This window comes from Acipenser ruthenus, chromosome 19 (assembly GCF_902713425.1).
Source record: "Acipenser ruthenus chromosome 19, fAciRut3.2 maternal haplotype, whole genome shotgun sequence".
Classification (NCBI taxonomy): Eukaryota; Metazoa; Chordata; class Actinopteri; order Acipenseriformes; family Acipenseridae; genus Acipenser; species Acipenser ruthenus.
In genome coordinates, this window is record NC_081207.1 from 8,815,018 (window position 1) to 8,836,871 (window position 21,854).

General features: G+C 37.5%; 1 protein-coding gene across 3 annotated transcripts in view; it reads right to left on the bottom strand.

The window, feature by feature from the left end:
• Positions 1 to 21,854, bottom strand: part of LOC117424541 (dual specificity mitogen-activated protein kinase kinase 4-like) — a 44,408-nt gene that overhangs the window by 3,019 nt on the left and 19,535 nt on the right. For 2 of the 3 annotated variants that reach the window (XM_034040966.3, XM_034040967.3), the window contains 9 exons: positions 20,514 to 20,616; positions 16,944 to 17,118; positions 16,301 to 16,420; positions 15,355 to 15,474; positions 15,100 to 15,151; positions 13,316 to 13,443; positions 2,994 to 3,071; positions 2,144 to 2,292; positions 1,442 to 1,487 (listed from right to left, as the gene is read on the bottom strand). In XM_034040966.3, the coding sequence (XP_033896857.1) occupies positions 1,442 to 1,487; positions 2,144 to 2,292; positions 2,994 to 3,071; positions 13,316 to 13,443; positions 15,100 to 15,151; positions 15,355 to 15,474; positions 16,301 to 16,420; positions 16,944 to 17,118; positions 20,514 to 20,616 (971 nt within the window). The remainder of the gene's footprint in view (positions 1 to 1,441; positions 1,488 to 2,143; positions 2,293 to 2,993; positions 3,072 to 13,315; positions 13,444 to 15,099; positions 15,152 to 15,354; positions 15,475 to 16,300; positions 16,421 to 16,943; positions 17,119 to 20,513; positions 20,617 to 21,854) is intronic. The other variant, XM_034040968.3, reaches the window with a different exon arrangement.

Consider the following 21,854-nt stretch of genomic DNA (forward strand, 5'->3'; position numbering starts at 1 on the left):
TCTGCAAATAGAGGAGCTGCAGATGGTACCCTACAGTAAAGGAAATTCACATTTATGGATAAATCAATAATTTTAGAACTGATACACTATTTCTGCGTGTCCCCCAACTCAATCTATTCTAATCTATTTTTTGTAACCGTCAGAAGGCAGAAAGGAGTGCAAATGCACCCCAAAAATGTTTAAATGTGCGTTATGAAGAATGATCACTCCCATTAACTGTTGAATCACATGTAAGGTTATTTTCAAAGAGTTGAGATATGTTCATTTGAAACACGTTGGGGTGCATTTACCCCTTACCACTGACAAAGGGTCAAAAATGGATTTCAGCTGGTTCGGTGAACATCAATGCACACATTTGCTTTATGCTTACACAAGCAAACATACAGTGCAACTATGGTTCTTCATTTTCTGTGTTTTATTTTAGCACATAACATGTAACAAATGTCCGTCTCTCTACTACCACCATGTTGCACAAATCAGGTTTTAATGATGTTTCAGTTTTGTGCGTTCCTAAAAAACACACACAAAACCAAGAACCCCAAGTATAACTTGTTTGGGTGTGAGGCAATTTGACTGGTAACTACAGTGCTTGATGTATACTGATTGCAGACAGCTAACTTGTTGTTCGGAATGTATCTTTAGGTCAGTGAGGCTAGATTTGAATCAGCCCCACTGTTTATTATATCAACAGTAAACGGGGAAAAAGGAGTGCATCCTTTGACCCCATGTTGCAAGAGTTCTTATTAAAAGTGTTAGAATTCCCTTGTAATAACAGCTCTGCTATTGTAAAGGAATCGCTGTTCAGTGAACATCTACTTTTATGATTCCAAGCACAGAGATCAAGAATGGGACTTCACTGTGATCCAAGTAATACACATTAAGACTGCATTTCAAATGGAATGTCTCCGGTATTATCTATCACTTGTAATACATTGCTCACCTATCAGTTTTCTGAGCTAGTCACTACTTTAAAATCAAAAGGTTAATTACTCCTTTGAAACTACTGCCACTGTATATCACTGTTCAGTAATGTGGGCTAATTTGTCATCTGATTATATTGTTTTAGTTATAAACCTCTGGAGATGTATGGATATTATTATTAGAGCACTAAGGGGAAGGAAAAATGCTAAAGTAATTAATTTAGAAACTTATATAAGGGTTACCATTACTTGTACAGCAAACCACCTAAAATATAAATTTAATCCATTTTAAAAACACTTACTACATCTTGAATTATAAAACACATTTCATGTTGCAGTAGTAACATTACATGTAGATCATTCAAGATCAGAACAAAATTAATCTACTTTACTATTGTTACAAAACAAATATATTCTTATGCCGAATTCTTATGGCAAAACAGACAAATATGTACATTTGATCCAATCTGACCAAATGTTAAGTAACAATATAAAATAAATTATCCATATACTGTACTTACCAGAAGCTCTTTGTACTTTGGCCTTTTTGACTCGTCCTTCGTAAGGCTTGAAATAAATAAATACATTAAAAAATGCTTAGCATCTACTTTGGGCACAGCTTATACTAATAACAGTTTATTACAAACCCCAAAAGACTAAACCACAAAAAGAAATATATCAATGACAAAAAATAATGGTTGTATTTAAAGATATAGTACAGTCCAACAGTACAAGGCATCTGAGTCATTGCAGAACAAATCACTAAATCAGTACAGTGAAAGGGAGAACTCACTTTCATTTTTAATTGAGTGTAATAAAACTTATTTCCCCAAGAACAGTAGACATTACTTCAATGATACTTAACATATACATGTAAAAACCCCAAGCTGGTTTTGAAGCTCTAATTTCAATGTAACATTACAAATCTATATAGCAAAGGTGTCCTAATAGTGTCTTGGTACCATGAGAACCAACTGACATACAATTAAATAATAAATATCAATTATCAAAAAACCTGCATAAAAAATAAACTCCCAAATGGTGAGCCTTTACATGGTAATAAAAAAATAGAATACACAGTGAACATCTCTATGAAAAATGGATTTAAATACTACACTCTGACCAGCAGATGTCAGTGTTGCCAGTACACAACCACAACATACCAGTAGAATAAGATTAATAGCTTGTATTACAAGTATAATTCCTGCATCTACCGCACTTACCACAGGTTGACAAAATTGATGAACATGGGGGAAAACTGTCTCTCCTCAGAGTTACTGAGCTGTGGGGGCTCTCCTTTCACGACCTGTGTCAGCTGATCGAATACGCTGTTCCACTTGGGGTATGGGAATCGGCCGGTGGCAAGTTCGTACTGTAGAACACAACAGAAATTATATATATATATATATATATATATATATATATATGAGATGAACCTCAAACAGAAACAATCAGCTCTAGAGTGAACAGGTTACACTAACAGTAAAGATAAACTTACTATGGTCAATTTATTGAAGTAATGCAAGGGTCAGGATTAGTCACCTTTGCATTACCCAGTCCTGTTCTAGATCAGGGCTGTCCGATAGATAGCTCTAGAGCCTTACATTATTTTTAGGTTTTGTTTTTTATGGCTCTAAGAACTCCATGGAAATGTGCATGGCTCTTTTTAACAAAAGGTTCAAAAGGATCTGTTCTAGATTGAAGTGTAAATATAAAAACATTGGGTTCTGGGGGATTCTTGCTCATGTGGCCCCTTTAGACGCAAAGCAGTAACACAAGTAAGTTAAAAAGAAGTAGTCATGGTGGCCCTCTAGAGTTTTGAACCTTCTCCAGTATTTTTGTTAGGCTGTATTTAAATTTTACGAAAAGGCCAGTTTTTCTTGTACTTTTGAAATGTTAAAGTTTATTGAAATCTTTTGCCTATTTAAGCTGGGACGATAATCTTTTCAGCGGTACCAAGATATTTAGTAAGGAAAAGGTCTGGGTTTGGCAATACAGGCAAAAGAAAAGAACCACAGACCAAATATATAGACACTGTATGGCTATAAATCTTGTGAAATATAATGTACTCACCAATGTTATTCCCAAACTCCAGACATCTGATCGAACATCATATCCCTGTCTGGAAGCACTTGGGTCTATTCTTTCTGGCTACAAATAGAAATTCAAGTTTTAATTTACAGCATCATTCCTAATTTTGGAAACAAATTTATGAACTGTTAATTTTCCTTTTTACAATATTGACTTTTAAAATGTGTTGGTATCATCGAAAGACTGCACAATCCATTAGGCAGAACAGATGAGTCTCGTGGCACAGTGTACTCTTAAATCCTAACTTTCACAAATCTGAAGCATAAACTAGACCTGGGTGGAAGAGTCTGGCACTGCATCTGTCCTTGAAGCACCAAATGGGGGCTATGGGATATTTACTTAAAGCTTTCAAATTGCAGTTGTCCAAGTTAATCACTACATATGACAGCGCAATGCCATATTATATACTTCAGGGACATCTTTCATAACATCCACCCATTGATTGATTAAAGATCAAGAGTGCTCCCAGTCACAAAATGCTCATAAAAAAGGTATCCCTGTAAAAACCGGACTCATATTTTTTTCACTTTTGCAGAGATTTTACTGTACAGTAGAGAAGTATTAGTGTATAACACTGTGTACAGTATTTAATTATATATAGTAAAGACTGTGAAGAAATACGAAAGAAATTGAATTGCACTGTACACTTACTATGTAAACACCAAGTTTGGGCCTCCATATTTTTAACATCATTTAAACTCTAAACTATTTTCTTATCGTAAGAGAGCATTATAAATGTATTCCAATCAAAAAAATTAAACTCTGAGTTACAATAACCAATCAAGTCCTTTAATTCAACTACATATTCAATTTTCAAAACCAGAACCTAACTGAAATACCAAATTTAGGATCTTATTCCTACTTATCAACCTTATCATCTTGCTTAAAGTGCCTTTAAGCATTTTAAAATGTGAAAAGACACTGAAGAACAACAACAACAACAACATGGCTGTGCAGGAGAACCATTCCTGCAGGCTTAAACCACAAGTAGGGTGTTATTACTTGCCAAGGAATGTGGGATATGGTAATTCAGACAAAAAGACTGCTATTGGGCTTGTGTGTATACTGCTTTTGCACAATGTAGTGCATTTCTATGACAATATGCCATTTACTATATATAATCAAATTTTAAAGTGGCAGTGTTCTCCATGCGCAAGTTGAATGTATAATAGCAGTCTGTACACTTACTTTAAAACAGACCTTGTTTGCATCCCAGTTTGTTTCTGCTCTACAAAAAGGGACACACATTTCTCCACAAACCTGCTTACCAGTTTTCTACATACAGTGTTCTACGGGTAGTTAGGAATGTAATCTGCAAGATCTGTTATAGCTCGGGAATCAAAACTAAAAATGGAAATGTATCTAAGTTCATTCCGTGTGAACCCAACGAGAGCGTCTCACCTCAAGATTTTGATTTTTCTTATATTTTGCGTAGTGGGAGATACAGGTCAGGTGGAAACCACGCCAAATATTTTAGCTCAATGATGAAGATTTGCTGAGAACACCCCCTTTTGGGGGGGGGGGGGGGGGGGGTAGTCATACTTGAAACGAGTCCCATTTTGGAGTGATTGAGGATCTTAAAATGATATTTAGAATGTCAGTAGCACTATGAATGCTTCTATACAGATAGCCAGGTAGGTCTTCTGTAGAATTCATGCAAAATAAGTACCACCACTTTAGTATTTCTGTGTTGCTGGGGGCCTTAAAATTGAAAAATTGTCCAATTGTAAGAAGAGATCACTTTCAAATTGCTTAGGTGTGCGGAAACTTTAACTGACTTTCTATATGCAGCTCTGCTACTGTCTACCTACTTTACAGGATGAAAGTATTGAAAATGGCCCCACATTTGAAGGACTTGTGGTAAAATTGTTAACTTACTGGACTGTCTTCACTAATCCTAATTGCAGCCATAATTGTAGCTTTATTAACATTACATCAGCTTCCGAGGATCTTAAGGGAAACTCCTGAATAGCTACAGTATGCATGACTTCATGTTTTGGGTGACCTCCAAATTAGAAGCCACAGATATGGCATGCCATGACATTTTCCCAAACACCCTGCATTTTAGGGGGTTATGCAATGTCTCAATTGAATGGGATTTACAGGTTTTGAACTAAAGCACAAATTGAAATGCCATATGATGTGAGCTGAAATAGAAATCTGTCTGGTAGGAAAGTATTAAGGTTTTGCATTTAACCCTTTACTCTGCCATGAAATTGATGGTAGAGAACAGAGAAAATACCAACTTTTCAACTTCACTGGACTTTATTTGTATTTGCAGCTACCTCAGGGGTAGGACAAATAGAAACAAATACATTATAATAAACCAAAAAGAAAGCTGTTAATAAAATAGAATGATTTGTTTTAATGATATAAAACAGCTGCAGATCTAAATACAACTGCCTTTTACAGTAACTCCCTCAGCTGTGACTTATTGACCCTAAATACCATACAAGTAAGAAGGAGGTCTGCAACACAGCTTGGGTCTGTTACAGACCACAGGAATGAAGATCATCCATGGTTCAGATCAATTAAACAGACACCTTTATATTACCAAATTAAATATTTTTAAAACATATAGTTTCAGGATAGATCCACTGAGATGCAACTGCCTGTGAAGTGAATATTGCTATTTTCCACCACTTTCTAAAATGTTTCCAACAGCACTGTCAGAAATTACACGTATTAAGGCCCCACATTGTCGCTCTTTTTGTCCAATCCAAACCAAAATCCTGTTCCAACAGAGTCCTTAATTACTTAATTCAGGACCGAGGTTCAATTTCACAATTAAATACCTGGTTGAAACATGGCTCTGGACTATTAGATTCAGTAATTAACCACATGGCTGAAACAACTTCCTGGACTGGATAAAAAGTCACTTAACAGTAACTTCTAGCGAGTAATGGTGGACTAAACTGTGACTTTTTACTACCAATAATATCTTTTATGAGTTTAACACTTCTCATGGGTATTCATGTATTACAACAAAGAGGATAGTCCCTCTAGTGCAGACTTCATGTTAGGGGGGCAATGTGTGAAGACTATCCCCTGCTCTGTGGATAAATAGAGGCATCTCTAAAACAGCTTTCATGAGCACCAAAATGCAGCAAGAAAAAAGAAACAAAGCTAATGCGACAGGGTAAACCCCGCCCCGGTGTGTATTTCGATATTACTATTGTTTTACTGTATGGTTTCGTGTGTAAAAACACAATGATGTTTTATTCATTATTTTACAGCATGGATGGGGTTAAAATTCCCCATCCATGCTAAACTTGTGCTGAATGTGACCATCTTCAGACTGATTTACTAATTTGGAGATGGTCACATGTATACAAACCCACAGCTTTGGCTGATCGAGGTTGTGTGTTCAGAGGTGGAACGTGAGTAAACATAATTGCTAAGTGCTGGGTACAAACCAGCAAGATACTTGTATGTTTTGTTCCGTGTCTGTTTATTTTGGCCACTGTGCCATTTTGTTTTTGTTTAAACCTTTTTATTTATTATTATTAAAAATGCAAAGCTGTGTCAATTACTTCCTGGCCTGACGTCACCACACAAACCATCGTCCCAAAAAGTGATTATTGCTGTTACTTTGCATACCCAGAGTAGGCCAACGCATTGTTATGTGCTTGGGGGTGCAATTTAATCTGACTGGGATGCTGCAATGATCATTCAAACACAGCAATCTGAGCAATTGTAAAACTTTGCAGTCATCAAATAATCTCCTTTTGACTAAATAATTTGTAAAGGAGGAGACGACAACGACGACAGCAACAACTAAAAAACTTAATCAAAGCAATATTCAATAGAAAACTGATCAGGGGTTTAATATGTGGCTGAAGTTGGCTAAAAGTCCCACTTAAGGCAAATGCAATTCAATATAGTAAAACAGATGTATAATTTTTATCAAGCCAGCATAGCACTAAAAACAACGGTTTAAAAAGCAGCTACTTATGTACTTTGACAAGTCAGCATACAGAGCTGTGGCAGTAAAAGGCTAAAGCTCTTTGGTCCACACATCTTACATCAGCAGCCTACCGAATAATTCATGAACTGCCTAAGCTCTGAACGAAATCCACTTAATCAAAGGGATGCCAATGATGTCACCCTAATACTCCAGTGATTCGGGCTGAGAAACTACCTCGGCTTACTCATTCATAAGCTGAAAAAAGCAAGTGATGTCATCCCAGTGTGGGACCTCCAGTAGCTAATCTTAGATGATTACATCAGCCAGCATAGAACCCACGCACAACGACTTGCACTCCAAGCTTAGGTCATGTCTACACTTACTAAATCTATAGCCCTGCTTGCTTGGACCCAGCACAAAGAAAGTTTCTCTCATGAAATGACTTGTATAGTTCAGTTACAAGTTTATATATATATATATATATATATATATATATATATATATATATATATTATACACACACACACACACACACACACATATATATATTATATATATATATATATACACACACACACACATACATATATACATATATACATATATATATATATATATATATATATATATATATATATATATACACACACACATATATATATTATATACACACACACACACACACACATACACAGTGCCGTGAAAGTATTTGCCCCGTCTGATTTTCTGCATTTTTGCATATTTTTGACACTGAATGTTATCAGATCTTCAACCAAAACCTAATATTAGATAAAGGGACCCTGAGAGGACAAATAACACAAAAATTTGATACATATTTCATTAATTTATTAAAGAAAAAGTTATGCAACACCCAATGCCCCCGTGTGAAAAAGTAATCGCCCCTTAGACTCAATAACTGGTTACGCCACCTTTAGCAGCAATAACTGCAACCAAACGCTTCCTGTAGTTATTGATTAGTCTCTCACAGCGCTGTGGAGGAATTTTGGCCCACTCCTCCATGCAGAACTGCTTCAACTCAGTGACATTTGTGGGTTTTCGAGCATGAACTGCTCGTTTCAGGTCCTGCCACAACATCTCAATGGGGTTTAGGTCTGGACTTTGACTAGGCAATTCCAAAACTTTAAATTTCTTGTTCTTCAACCAGTCTGATGTAGACTTGTTTGTGTGTTTCGGATCATTGTCTTGCTGCATAACCCAGCTGTGCTTCAGCTTCAGCTCATGGACGGATGGCCTGACATTCTCCTGTAGAATTCTCTGATACAGAGCAGAATTCATGGTTCCTTCAATCATGGCAAGGCGTCCAGGTCCTGATGCAGCAAAGCATCCCCAAACCATAACACTACCACCACCATGTTTGACCGTTAGTATGAGATTCTTACTGTGGAATGCAGTGTTTGGTTTTCGCCAGACATAACGGGGCCCATGTCAGCCAAAAAGTTCCACTTTTGACTCATCTGTCCATAGAACATTGTTCCAGAACTCTTGAGGATCATCCATGTTCTTCTTAGTGAGCAATGGTTTCCGCCTTGCTACTCTGCCATGAATCCCATTTTTGCCCAGTGTCTTTCTGATGGTGGAGTCATGAACACTGACCTTAGCAGAGGCGGGAGAAGCTTGCAGATCCCTGGCCGATTTTACGCCTTTCTCTTGGAGAGATTTTGGCAGAACGGCCATTCCTGGGAAGATTCATTTCTGTCCCAAACATTCTCCATTTGGATAATATGGCTCTGACTGTGGTTTGGTGGAGCCCCCGAGCCTTAGAAATGGCTTTGTAACCCTTTCCAGACTGATAGGCATCAACTTTTATCCAGAGGTCTTCAGGAATTTCTTTTGTTCGTGGCATGATGTGCCTCTAGAACCTGTGTGCTGACAACTTCACTCTGATGGTAAGGGCCAAAGTTAGTCAGATTTATATTGGGCAGGGCTGGGCCAAATCAGGCCTGGTTGTTAACCAAAGTATTCAAACAGCTGACCCTAATTATCCCTTTAATTGGGTTGAGTTAACTGGGGGGGGGCAGACAATAACTTTCACACCTGAAGATTGCATGTTTGATTACCTTGCACACCAAACAAATGAAAGCACCACCAAACTTTGATGTCATTTTTTCTCTCAGACTCCCTCTATATACTACTACAACCCACAAAAAAAATCTGACCAAATACAATGTGAAAAATGTGCAAAAATGCAAAAAATCAGACAGGGGGCAAATACTTTTTCACGACACTGTAGATTATATATATATATATATATATATATATATATATATATATATATATATATATATAAACGTTTTTATTGTAATGGAGCTTATGATATCACTGCACTTTTACATTTACATACCGGTAGCCTACCGATGATTAAGTATTAGTGATTGTAGAGGCTTACTGGTCATTAATTAATAAATACATTTCAAACAAATCCATTGGTTATTTTATCTAGTTACTTATTGTACTTTATTTTAATGTTTTTTTTATAAATAAGATATCAGTAAAGATACTGAAGCTCCCCAAACTCATTTGAAGGTACTGTACATTAATCTATTACTTTTTACAAGGCAATAGTAGAGTGGGCAATACGGCGCTGGGTGTAGAGAAGTGCATTCTTCATACACAGTCTTTTGTCAAGTCTTTGTGAAATTCCTCTATTGAAATATCCTCATGCAGGTAAAAATGAGATGAAAGCTTACTTACATCTTAAAATACTTCACATTGTGTGATTATTAGTTGCGTATTACTACCACTGTGTTTTGTGAACAATGTTAGTTTTAAAAGATACGCAGTATGGTTAGCAATAGATTGTATTTGCACTACAGTATGTTGCAATGAAAAAAAAAAGATCTGGTCACTAACTTTTCATAAAGTAACATAAAATAACTAATTTAGCCACATGAGGCACAAATGCTTTTTCTCCACATCCTTGAAAAACAACATCCATTTATTCTAAATCAGTGGCAATACAACCGAACATGATTTTGCCAGCGTAAAATAACCATAGCGATTTATAGTACAAATGTATTTTCTTTTGTTAGTTCAGTGTCTAACATTCATGAGTCAGAGCATACAGGACTGAACACAATGCTGCTGCTTTGAGGCTTCAAACGAACAACAGCAAAATTCCAATACTGAGAGACATGATGCACATTTCTTAGCCTATGTGCGCAACAACTGGAAAGGAGACATTTTTGAGGATATATTTTGTCTGCCTCTTCCTAAAAATGAAACGGCACAATAAATGTTTGATGTGCTGCAGGGCTACATACAGGAGAAAAAAAATCCCTGGGGATAAATTGGTGGGATTCTGCACTGATGGAGCACCTTGTGTGGCTGGGTGCAGAGCAGGTTTGTGTGCCATGGTTAAGAAAAGTTGCACCTGCTGCAGTATTGACACACTGCCTTATTCACAGAGAACAGCTGGCATCAAAGGAACTAAGTGAAGAACTGAACAATGTTTTGCAAAATGTAATTTCAATTGTGAATTTCATCAAGGCTCAGCCACTTCGCGCTCGTTTCTTTGCCCAGTTGTGCGACAAAATGGGGTCTCAGCATGTTGCTCTGCAGTTCCACACTGAGGTTAGGTGGCGTATGCAATGGACTACAGCAAAGAAGAATTTGTGAACTTTCTGTGCAATAGTGATCAGTGGATTTGTGAAGAAAATTGCTTTCTGGGGACAGAAACTCACATGGAAAAAACTACAAGTCGTTCCCTCAGCTCTCCACCTTCCTGACTGAACACTGGAATTGAGCCTCCCTACACAGGTGATGACTGCCCATCTCCAACGACTTGGAGAGGTTTGGGGCGTTCTTTACAGACATTCGGGACAAATCCGGACTGGACTGGGTGCGTAGCCCATTACTTTGTCAGCCTGATGCGATGAATCTGCCATCAAATGAAGTAGAGCAGCTCATCAAACTGTCCTGCAATCAAAGTTTCCAATCTTCATTTTCTCAGCTTGGTATCGTTGACTTCTGGTTCAGTGTGAAAACAGACTCTCCTGCTCTGTCAACACATGCACTCAAGGTGCTTGTGCCTTTCGACACAACTTATTTATGTGAAGCAGGATTCAGCGCCCTAGTTTCCATCAAGACACGGTATCACTCAACATTGGACATTACTTTAGAGCTAAGGTGTACCATCTCCACCACAAAACCAAACTTCAACAAGTTGTGTCATACTAGTTCAAGAAATAGTAAAGTTTTTAAATGTGACTGAGCATGATAATTTGTCACATTGATCTGCTAAAATAATTCCTACACTTGGTACTGAAATGCCAGTTTAACATTCAGGGCTTTTTCCACATGTGGTTTAAAACTATAGCTAGAATGAGTAATAATTTGCATTGATAAACTATGTATATACTTCTAGTTTTCTCAGGCACATCATTGTTAAATCTACGATGGTACTTATTGTTTTTCTTGCTGAAAGAAATTCATTGAGTCATTGAGTATGATGCATTCGTTTTTGTGTGTGTGGTTTGTTTTGCTGTACTTTTAGTGGGAGTTTAGAGATGGTTTTATTGAGCGAGCATAGCAAAATTAGCAGTGAACAGTAATGGCAGTCTATTCTGCTGTATAATTCCTGTGTATTATACTATTCTAAACCATGACATCTAGGGTCGCGGAGCAGTATGGCAGCACAATATAATCCACAATTAAAACAACTGAAATACATCAAATAAATCCATTTAAATGGCTTTTTTGTGTTAGTGTTTGTGTTTTTAATGTTTATTTTTTTCAATCTAAATAACAATTATTTTAAAATGTTAATGCTTTAAGTCTTAGGAGTATGCAGTGTTTTATACACTGCCCGTGTTTCCTTCGTTGCACTAGTTCCAATCTTTTTTAAAAAACAGAAAAAAAAGCCTGCTGGCCCAGTGTGTGTGCGATGGACCGGCCACATACCGGTCCACTCTCAGTACCGGACTTCCATAGATTTGGATCAGACCACTCGCGAAACCTGTTCCGGTCCACATCCCTACTTCCTGGTATCAAATATTCACAGACTGCATTTAAATATTTAGAAAATCACAGTAAAAGTATTTAACTTTTTTTTTTTTTTTGGCTAACATATACTAGGGGCCATAGTCCACTTACTCTTAATGTATTATTATATTTAAAAAACAAACACACAGTATGACTGTAAACTAAATGAGAGTTTGCTACGCAGTCACAGCCCAACAGGATTACAGGATAAAAATGTAATCTAATCCAATCCAATGTGGTTACCCAAATCTCACTGCATTATTTATCAAGACAAAATACATATGAAACGCAGTATGAGATCTAATCTATGACCTGCAATGAGAAGTAAACCACAGCTTTAAAAAGTCAACTCATACAGCATGTAGGTTACAGTATTATGTAGGTTATACTAGATTGTCATCTAGAAACAGGAAACTCCAGTTATACTGGTGTGGTTCACATGCCTTTGTTGTAAGCTCACTGCTCTGGGAACAACCAAGCTACTTCATTCTGAAAGATCCATGAATGAGGCACAGTTACAAACACTGGACAAGCCCTGCATTAAAAGGCTACCACCAAATTTAGCATGGAAACCAAGAGGACTCCAGGCATAACTCCGCTGTCCACATCTATAAATAATATTTATACCATCAAGCCGGTAGCTAAGGACCTGCACCTAAGCTTAACAACAACAACGTCAATCGAATCACCGAAGCCTCCAACCTTGAAAAGTTACTTTAAAGACCAATAGCCAAACTTACCGTAGGGGACATATGGGGGGGGGGGGGGGGGGCTCAGAAATAGATATATCATCCAGACTATTTTTTGTTTGTCTTGTTTTAGTCACTGTTTGCTGCATTACCAAAGCAGATGCATTGAATCTGATAAAATAATTGCATAACTTCATAACCTTCTAAGGGTAGGGGTGTGCAAAGTCAGTCCATACAGACCAGCTCTTTATTCCAAGCCTGTTCTTTTCTTCATCATGTGATCCATTACCAGATTTAGACACCACGTTAAAATTACATAACATTTTCTGGCAAAAAGGTCCCCCTACTCACTTCACACAACTGCATGAAAATTGTACAAAACTGCTCACATACTTGAACATGTCTGTCACCAACAGGGCTTGCCTTAAAACAATGCAGCTCTACTGCCCCTGGATATCACCATTACACAGCTCCCAGTTATTAAACTTGTGCCACCTGGACATTTTGCAAGTTCAAAGACTTCCATTATTATGCAGATCGGTTGGCAGTGGCTCTTAAAACCAGGGAGTTGACTATGGCTCCTGCCACCCAGCGTAAATCATAAGCCACTGTAATGGATATGGAGATGTGCACCACAAGGTTTTCCAATCACATGGTTTATCCCATTCATAATGAGTGCACTGGCTCACTGTTTCAGACAGACTTACCGCCATGTAAGGTCTGCATCCTGCGTCTCTAGTTTTGGCAATGGAGTCCACAAGCTGTCCACTGATACCAAAGTCGCAGAGTTTAATATTGCCGTTCCGATCCAGAAGAATATTGGAAGGCTTGATGTCTGAAATAGAAAAGCGAACTTTAAGCTACTGTCGATATCAATTAGTCAATATAAAAGCCCCCGAAAAATAACGTTCCGTTCTAGTTCTTTTTTTGGAACATCCATTTAGACACAAGAGCACACACATGATTCACACAGAGATGCAAGGCTATCTTGGGAGCATTGACGCATTTACAAAAAAATATGCGATATAGAAAGCACGTAGTAGGATTGGTATTTTGCATTCCTTATTCAGATTACGCCACATTCTAGCTGATTATCTGAATATAAAAAAAAGTACACAGTCTCTTTACTAAATTTTGATCTGAGGTATAGCAAAATGAGAATAATGATAGCAAATGGAAACCTGCTGTAATATCTTTAATTCTACTTGTGGATTCAAGTAAGTGAAGCACAGGTCTGTATGCACCCCAGAATCGAAATATGCGCACATCATAAAATACCTGCAGATCATGAGCACAAATGCAGAACGCAAATTGTTGAACACTTATGCCACAGTAAGTGAATGCCGATTTCAATTTAAATTATTGAATATGTTTTCTATAAAAACTACATTTTTAAAGTGCAAGCTGCAGTCATGGCATCCCATAATAACCCGAGACACTACTAGTACCTGTAGACATTTCATTATTGCCTAGCAACCACAAAACAGCAACCCTGAGTATCCCTAGTTGATTTACCCAAGATGTGTGAATAAAAAAATTAATAAATATCAAAACTGGGAATAGGTACAAAAAAAAGTCACGGGATACAATAAAGATAATGTGTTTCTTGTAAACACTGCAGGGGGTTCTGTAACACTTTAATTAAATCACCATTAGAAGATAACTTAGATTGTTCAACAAATATTTTTAATTGAAAAACACTGGTGTGGGGAAAAAAAAAAATGACTTCCTAGAAACACATTAGCACTGAAGTGGTTTATTGGACGAACGATCGAAAGTACTTACTTGGTGTTATTTGTGCTATCTTTCATACGTGGTTTGCTTCATGTACATTAATGCAAAAAAACGTGTTACTAATATAAACAAATAAAATCATTCAGAAATGACACACAAGTTAGTCTACCGTTTGCCAATACCTATTACAAGTCAATCATGTAGTTCTATGTTAATGCAGTTATTCTATCTAGTGATCATATTGACCTCAATGTAGACCTCTTAAATTAATCTTAGAAACAAACAAAGAAAAAAGCAATGCGATTGTCTAGAAATGTTCTATTGTTGATCAAGGATTACACGTGAAGGCCTACAGATGATCTGAGGACAACACTCAGAGAAAGCATTCCCTAACAACCAGGAAGGGCCTCACAACATCACCAAGGGCAATGACTGCCCTCCAGTGTGTGCAGTGAGGGTTCATAAACTAACAGTGGCAGCGTTGGCAATTGTGGCAACAGCACCTAATAATACAAGTCTGGTTAAAACAAAAAATGAAGAACATTAAGGAACACTCCAAAACCACCTATCCATGGTTATATCTGCATTACTCCTAAAAATAAGTGGTTGCAATTACCATTTTAAAATTCACCTACATGAATCCTAACCTAGCTTAGGCAATAGAGGATTTAGGCGACTGTAATAATCTATCAGTCTACTAGTACTACAATCCTTATTAAACATGTGTTTAAGACTAGAATCCTATTAAAAGACTTACCTCTGTGAATTATTTTCAAGTTTTCTTTTAAGTGGTTAAGAGCTTTCACAGTCTGAAAGGAAAAAAGCAGATGCCAACAAATTTTAAATCACACATTACAAAACTATAGTAAATGAATAACATCATGAATTAATTTAGGCCGATATCAGTTAAGTATAAATGTTTATGGACTAAACATGTTAGAAGTAGTAAACTAAAGTAAAGCCTGTACAAATTTCAATTTAACAGAACTAGTACCACTGTTGAGAAACTTACAGCTAATGTTATTTTCCCTAATATTTCCTCTGGAATCACATCATCTAATGCACAATATACATATTTGTAAAATTTGTCGAACGAGGTAGACATGAGTTCCATGCAGATCCAACAGTCACCCTGAAAGAAAAAAAAAAATGTATTAAAACATTTTTAAACTCAGGGGAAAGTAAACTATATTTTGAAGGATGTGGCTTTTGATTGAAAAGTGTAGGCTTAATCTTGAATCTGTATGCCATTTTTGTTTGGGGGGGGGGGGGGGGGGGTCATTCTCTGGAATGAACACAATTAATGAGTGTCCCAATTTGTATTTCCCATACATGCACACTGTCTGGCCACTAAATTAGGACCTGTCCACCCAATTGGATTTGGCATCGCCCTGTTGTGAAGAATGTTCTCCTGGTATACCCTGGGTCCCTTGATTACTCTGGGAGGCCAAATGAATGCTGCTTTTTACTTACAAGCATAATTGCGGATAAATTCAGGCATTCACTGCGCCAGAATTGTGTGCGAATGGCTTGAGGAGCACAATAGAGACTTAAATCTTCCATGTCCACCAAACCCCCTATCTCAATTGAGCAGGTTCAGGATGAAGTTTAACAATGCATACGTCACTAAAACCCTCTGCCTACCTCTGTGCACCAATACAGCAAAAATTATTGACTGAATGGCTCAACATCCTTCCAGACACCTTCCAGCACCTTGTGGAGTCTGCCATGTCATGTCAAGGCTGTGTTCGGGACAAATGGTGGCCACACTCGATATTAGATAAATGCTCTGATAAAGTGGCCAGGCAGTGTATTCTGGTAAAATCTTAAGGCTAGCATTATCCAGCCGATTCAACAACTTTAAGCCTGAATTAATGATTAATCTTCCCCTTATAGCCTGAGGACTGTTATCACTTGACTTCATTAAAATTACAAGCAGTAAAAGCCAAATGCCTCACCTCTCTGAAAAGAGCTCCGTAAAACTGAACAATATATGGACAATCACTACTCCTCATTACTACATCTAAATCCATCAGCAGTTGCTTCTGTTCCTTTTCATCAACAGTTGATCGAATTCGCTGCAATACAAAAAGGAAAAAAAAAACAGATGTAATTACATTGAGTCTGTGGTATTTAGCCATGATATCAAATTTCCACACTTGCAAAATTATGTAATTGTGTATGTAAACCAGCTCACAAACCATTGGCTAACAAAAACATGGGATTCCAACGTAGAGGTTTTAGACAAATGGGGTTGATTAGTACATTTGTACTACATTCCCTAAAGCCATTGGTCACAGGTTACTGATGCACCTGGTCATAACCGTCATGTCCCACTGGACAAGTTACTTTTGAGAACACTTCTGATTTACAAATGGTTATGAAACATCTGTGTCTCACCCATTACTGTGCCCAGAGGGGACAGCTGCCCCTTTCTAAATCATTCCCTAAATCCCAGCTGGCTATCAAGTCTAAACACAGTATCATAAAAGCAAGTGTGCTGGAGAAAGCTCATGTGTGGTGGGAAATAAGAATTGTACAGGTTGTGTTTCCCAGATCAGTGATGAAAAGGAGTCCAATATAATAAAGGGGTTAAATTACTTTGACTGCCATGATCTGTTCACTGGGTTTGTGCACCATTTTGTTGACAGACCCATAGGCTCCCCGTCCTATTTCCCCAAGGTCCTTTAGGTCTTCTGCAGTGAAATCCCAATGCTGCTCTGGAGAGATCTTCAATTTTCCTGAAGATTCAATACTATGTGTTCGCAGCCTCTCTCTGAAAAACAAGGAAAAAATAAGTTTGGCATATGTTTATTTTATTTTTTTAAAAGTCACTATGAAAGCATACAGTACATTTTGGAAACTCCACTCCAGCTTTCTGATGTATGCTCAATGAAAATGTTTCAGCACCAAGTACATTTATAGAGAGTGACAAAAGTTAGTGTCATACTGTAAACTAAATAAAAACATGAGTATATTACTTGTCTACATGAGGTTAACCTTTCCAATACTACAAGAGTGGTCTGCAGCTGAAAAATGATCTGTCGTAGACCTGCATACAGGTCTGCACTACACATTGTTCACTTCCCCACTTCACCAGCCCATTATTCAGAAAAAAACAACAATCTAATAAAAACTGTAGTATGATTGCATGGTAATTATATGAGAATGTAAAGACTGACAAATTACTGCATTTACCAAACTTTGTAGTCTGCATTGCAGCATGGTGCAGTATCCTCTAATTGTAGATGGACAGTACTACATAACAGTAAACTACTTCACTGCATTTTGGTTAAAAGTCATAGATAATGTCTACTTTTAGGGCCCACCATTATTTCCAAGCATACACAAGGACATATACAAAGGTCCCCCATACCATATAACTCTATATTCTCATACTCTCAAAAACTTGCAGAAGAATGACCTTAAGTTACATTTTTTGGATCGTTAAATATTTTTTTACAAAAATATTGTGTTTGAGGCACATTCCTTAGGTTTTCTATATCAGGTGATCCCAAGCTTCACATGACAGAATGCAGTTCACTGGTTGGGTGATGCATACTAGTAGTATAATGTAGTATAAGGCTCAATATATTAGATGGCATTACAAAAATGCAAAAACAAAAGCAAGCTCTGAACATTGTTATTTTGGATTATGTAGGCGTTCATGTTTCTAAGCCAAAAAGGTCTGCTGGCAGTAGTTTCGGTTTGCTGACATCAGCAGGGTGTAAATACATTCCTTGCCAAAAGGCTGATACTAAAGCTATCCAAGTCACTGCATAACAAACTGCATTCACCTTCCCTTCACAGTACATGTTAGGTATTAAATCTGCATTGAAATTAAAATGAAATCTGTTTCTCCATCACAAAAAACAGAAGCACAGCAGAACTTACACAAAACCAGTACTTTACAAATACTTACTTCCACTACACAGCAGATTGAGCCATTTCAAGCTTTACTGTGTGCTCAGCCACAGGAAGCAAGCTTGGGTTTGTTCATTAAAAACACTCAATTAAACGACTGGAACGGCTCAATTAGATATGCAAAAAACAAAACACAATCAATAACCTAGGTTTAACTATTTAAATTACAATATTTACACATTTCCCTAGAATTTCTCTAGCCACAATTTCAAGACATAATCACTGAGCTTGCTTTGTCTTATCACTTGCAATTCTTGTCACTTCCAGTCTGGAAACGGCAAATTCCTTTTTTCAAAATGACCAATTCCATTTTTTCCGTTTTTACCAATTTATTAAGAATTAACAACATAATTCGAACATAAATACCATTTTTACATAAAAAATTCTATTGAATTAATTTTTTAAGTCCCTGAGATACTGTAGTTTTCAGGAAAAAATCTTTCTTAAAGCAGTCCACTAGTAACAATGTACAGCTTATTGCTGGCATTACAATATACAGACTAGTCAAAAACGAGTGGCATTATTACAAAAATACACTTATGAAATTACAAATAAAATACAAATGTTGAAGACACTTCTCTCTCCCATCTGCAGTTTCATCTGCAACAATGCAGACTGGTTTATGCTGTACTTGCTGTAAAACTGCTTGCATGTGTTTCTCCTATGTCCTGGACAGATAAAGTTGCCTTAGTTAGAGCAGGGTTCTTCAACTAGTTTTTTAAATTTAAGGGGGCCAGATTGGAAAAAAGTTAGGAGTAGATGGGCCAGAGTATTTTACTCTGCACTTAAGCAATAATAAATATTATATAACTTAAATGTTCATATACTGAACAAGACTTAAACATTTTACCATATTGTAGCATGCACGGGGGAAGGCAGCAGCAGGGCTGGTAGGTGACAATCACACACGAAGATATAAATAAGCCCGATATACGCTCCTTGCAATGGAGCCGGCTCTTTTGCACAGCGGTATCGGCCCTATGCTTTAGTGCGAGAGGTCACAGGTTCGCAGCCGCCCTCCGTCTGTGTGTGGATTACCTCGCTCTGTGTGCCGCACCTGCCTGTGTTAACCGAGAATGCTACATTGGTGTCAGCAGTGGACGCAGGTACCCCGGCACGCACACGTCGGACTGTAGCCTGATGGGCAAGTCTGGGGCGGACTTGAGGCTGGCAGGAGAGAGTGTAGCGTGCACGGGGGAAGGCAGCAGCAGGGCTGGTAGGTGACAATCACACATGAAGACATAAGCCCTATATACGCTCCTTGCAATGGAGCTGGCTCTTTTGTACAGTCAGTTTTCCAAGCTTTTCAGCAGACCTTGGGGTAATTCAAACTACATCACGACCCTATAAAACCTATCAAAACCAACAATGAAAAGCTATTACACAACAACGTGACCGACTGCCCAAGAAAAGACAAACAAAAACATTACTGTCCGATCTCGAATCATCCATGACGTACAGGCAGCCATTTTGAAAGAAACATCATTAGCTTCCTGAGGACTTTGAAGAGAAGCTTTTACAATTACAGCATTTCGTTATCAAATCTAACAAACGGTACCAGCTTCGACAGATTGAAAATGTTGATCAGACCCCTGTATTTTTAGACATGCCAAGCAATACCACAGTTCACAAAAAGGGAGAAAAAACAGGTGCGAGTAATCACGACTGGAAATGAGAAGCAGCACATAACTGTAATGCTCTGTGTGACAGCAGACGGACGCAAACTGCTTCCAGATGTGTAACTGAGGTTACATCTTTGTAAATGCATTTTCATTTGAAATTTTTTTTTTCTTCAAATTGAGGGTGGAAAATTTGGGCTGCGTCTTACATTTGAAGTAATACGGTACACTATTAAACCTGGAATGAAATAGCAGTCTAGGGCAGGAGTGACCTACCCCTTCCTTAATCCTAGTAACAGATTTGTTTGCTGTGGAGATACAGTACAGATATCTTATTGTATGCTATATCCCTTGCCAGAAGAGAGGCTACAGGGAGGCTTAGGTTACAGGTCTATTCATTTTTGTCCCAATTAGATAGTAGTCCACCTCACAAAACCACTACATCATTTGGCACCGGGTACAAGGCCTTTCATGTTTACCAATTTCCGTAAACATATTGCAGAAAAATAAACTAAACTCACAACACAGAATTTAGTATGAAAACATACCTATAATAAATATTTTACTTCAAACATTAGGTAATGATCTGAGACCTAGTTGCAACATGTGTATTGGAAACAATACTTACATATGTGGATTCTGAAAAGGAACTCCTGAAGTGTTGAGAGTAAACCTTGCGGTTGATTTAATTGGTGGATTGGCAAAATTTAACTTGAGTGCTTTACGTTTACCTAAGAGGAAGAAAAACAAATACATGTTTTAAAAGGTTTATTATTAGAATATTGTGTTCTTATTAAAAGAAAAAAAAACACCTTTACAAAGGCCCGTCACAAGTAGGCATAGACACATTTATAGAGAGCAAGTATGTAATTTACCAAATGCACAGAAAGCAATAATTGGACTTAAACCATGCGTGCCGCAAAAATAAGGAAATAACACATTTCAGTGGCAAACTTAATAAAAGGTACACACTAAGTTCAAGGAAGAAGTCTGCATCTTTGTAAGTATAATAATAATAATAATAATATACATTTTTACAAGAAAGAAACAGACAGGGTTTGGATAAATAAAGAAATATGAAAATTAAATCTATGCAAGTGATCAGTTGGCAGGCGTTGCCTTATTGAAGACTGCACTAATTTCACAAGAAATGTCTCCCTCCAGAACAATGTAAACCCATTGCAGGTTTGTCCTGTTGAACCAGTGCTCTCCTGGCTGCCCACGGCAGATTCCAAGAAGTCTGGAAAAGTGATGGGAGATGCTGCTGCACCTTCTTGTTAATAGCTAGAGGGACTGGGCCACTTCCAAAAAGCAGACCTAGTATGTGACGCTTAGAAGGCATAACACATTACACAAAACACCTAGGGATGGGGCAGAGAAGCACTGTCTAAAAACGTCTAAAAAAAGCTATCTAAAAACGTATTTGTTTTAAGTTCAAATTCATGAAGACAAAGATCTTGACTCAAAGGGAGGGCTCTTAACAAATCACAAAGCATGACCTGACAGAACTGCCAGCAATTTGCTCTGCTAAAAGTCATTTCTACACCACCCTCAACCTTGAAGATCTCTCTTTCAGCAAATGGGCCAAAGCCCACTTCAGAAACAGACTTCCACCAATAAACATGGTTCGTACTGGCTAAACTAGACAGTTAAAAAAAGAAAAACATGGATTGTTACCGATTATTAATTGATAAGCAACGACGGACCTGAATACTGCTGCTGTTTAAACCCCCAAAAAAGTGGGCTTTAACAAAAACATCATCTCCCAACAGCGTGTGTGAGATTATTTTGTCTTTAATTAAATGTTTGGTCCTAATTTAACATTTAGATCCACCACTGTTCAGAGCAATTGAATAGATCCTTTTATGTTCTAAAGCTAAATTGAAAGCACTATGTACTGTGACAAGCTTGTCACGGAGTTACATCCTAGTGTACGTTTGACAGGTGGTATAAATACACTCTCTGCAGC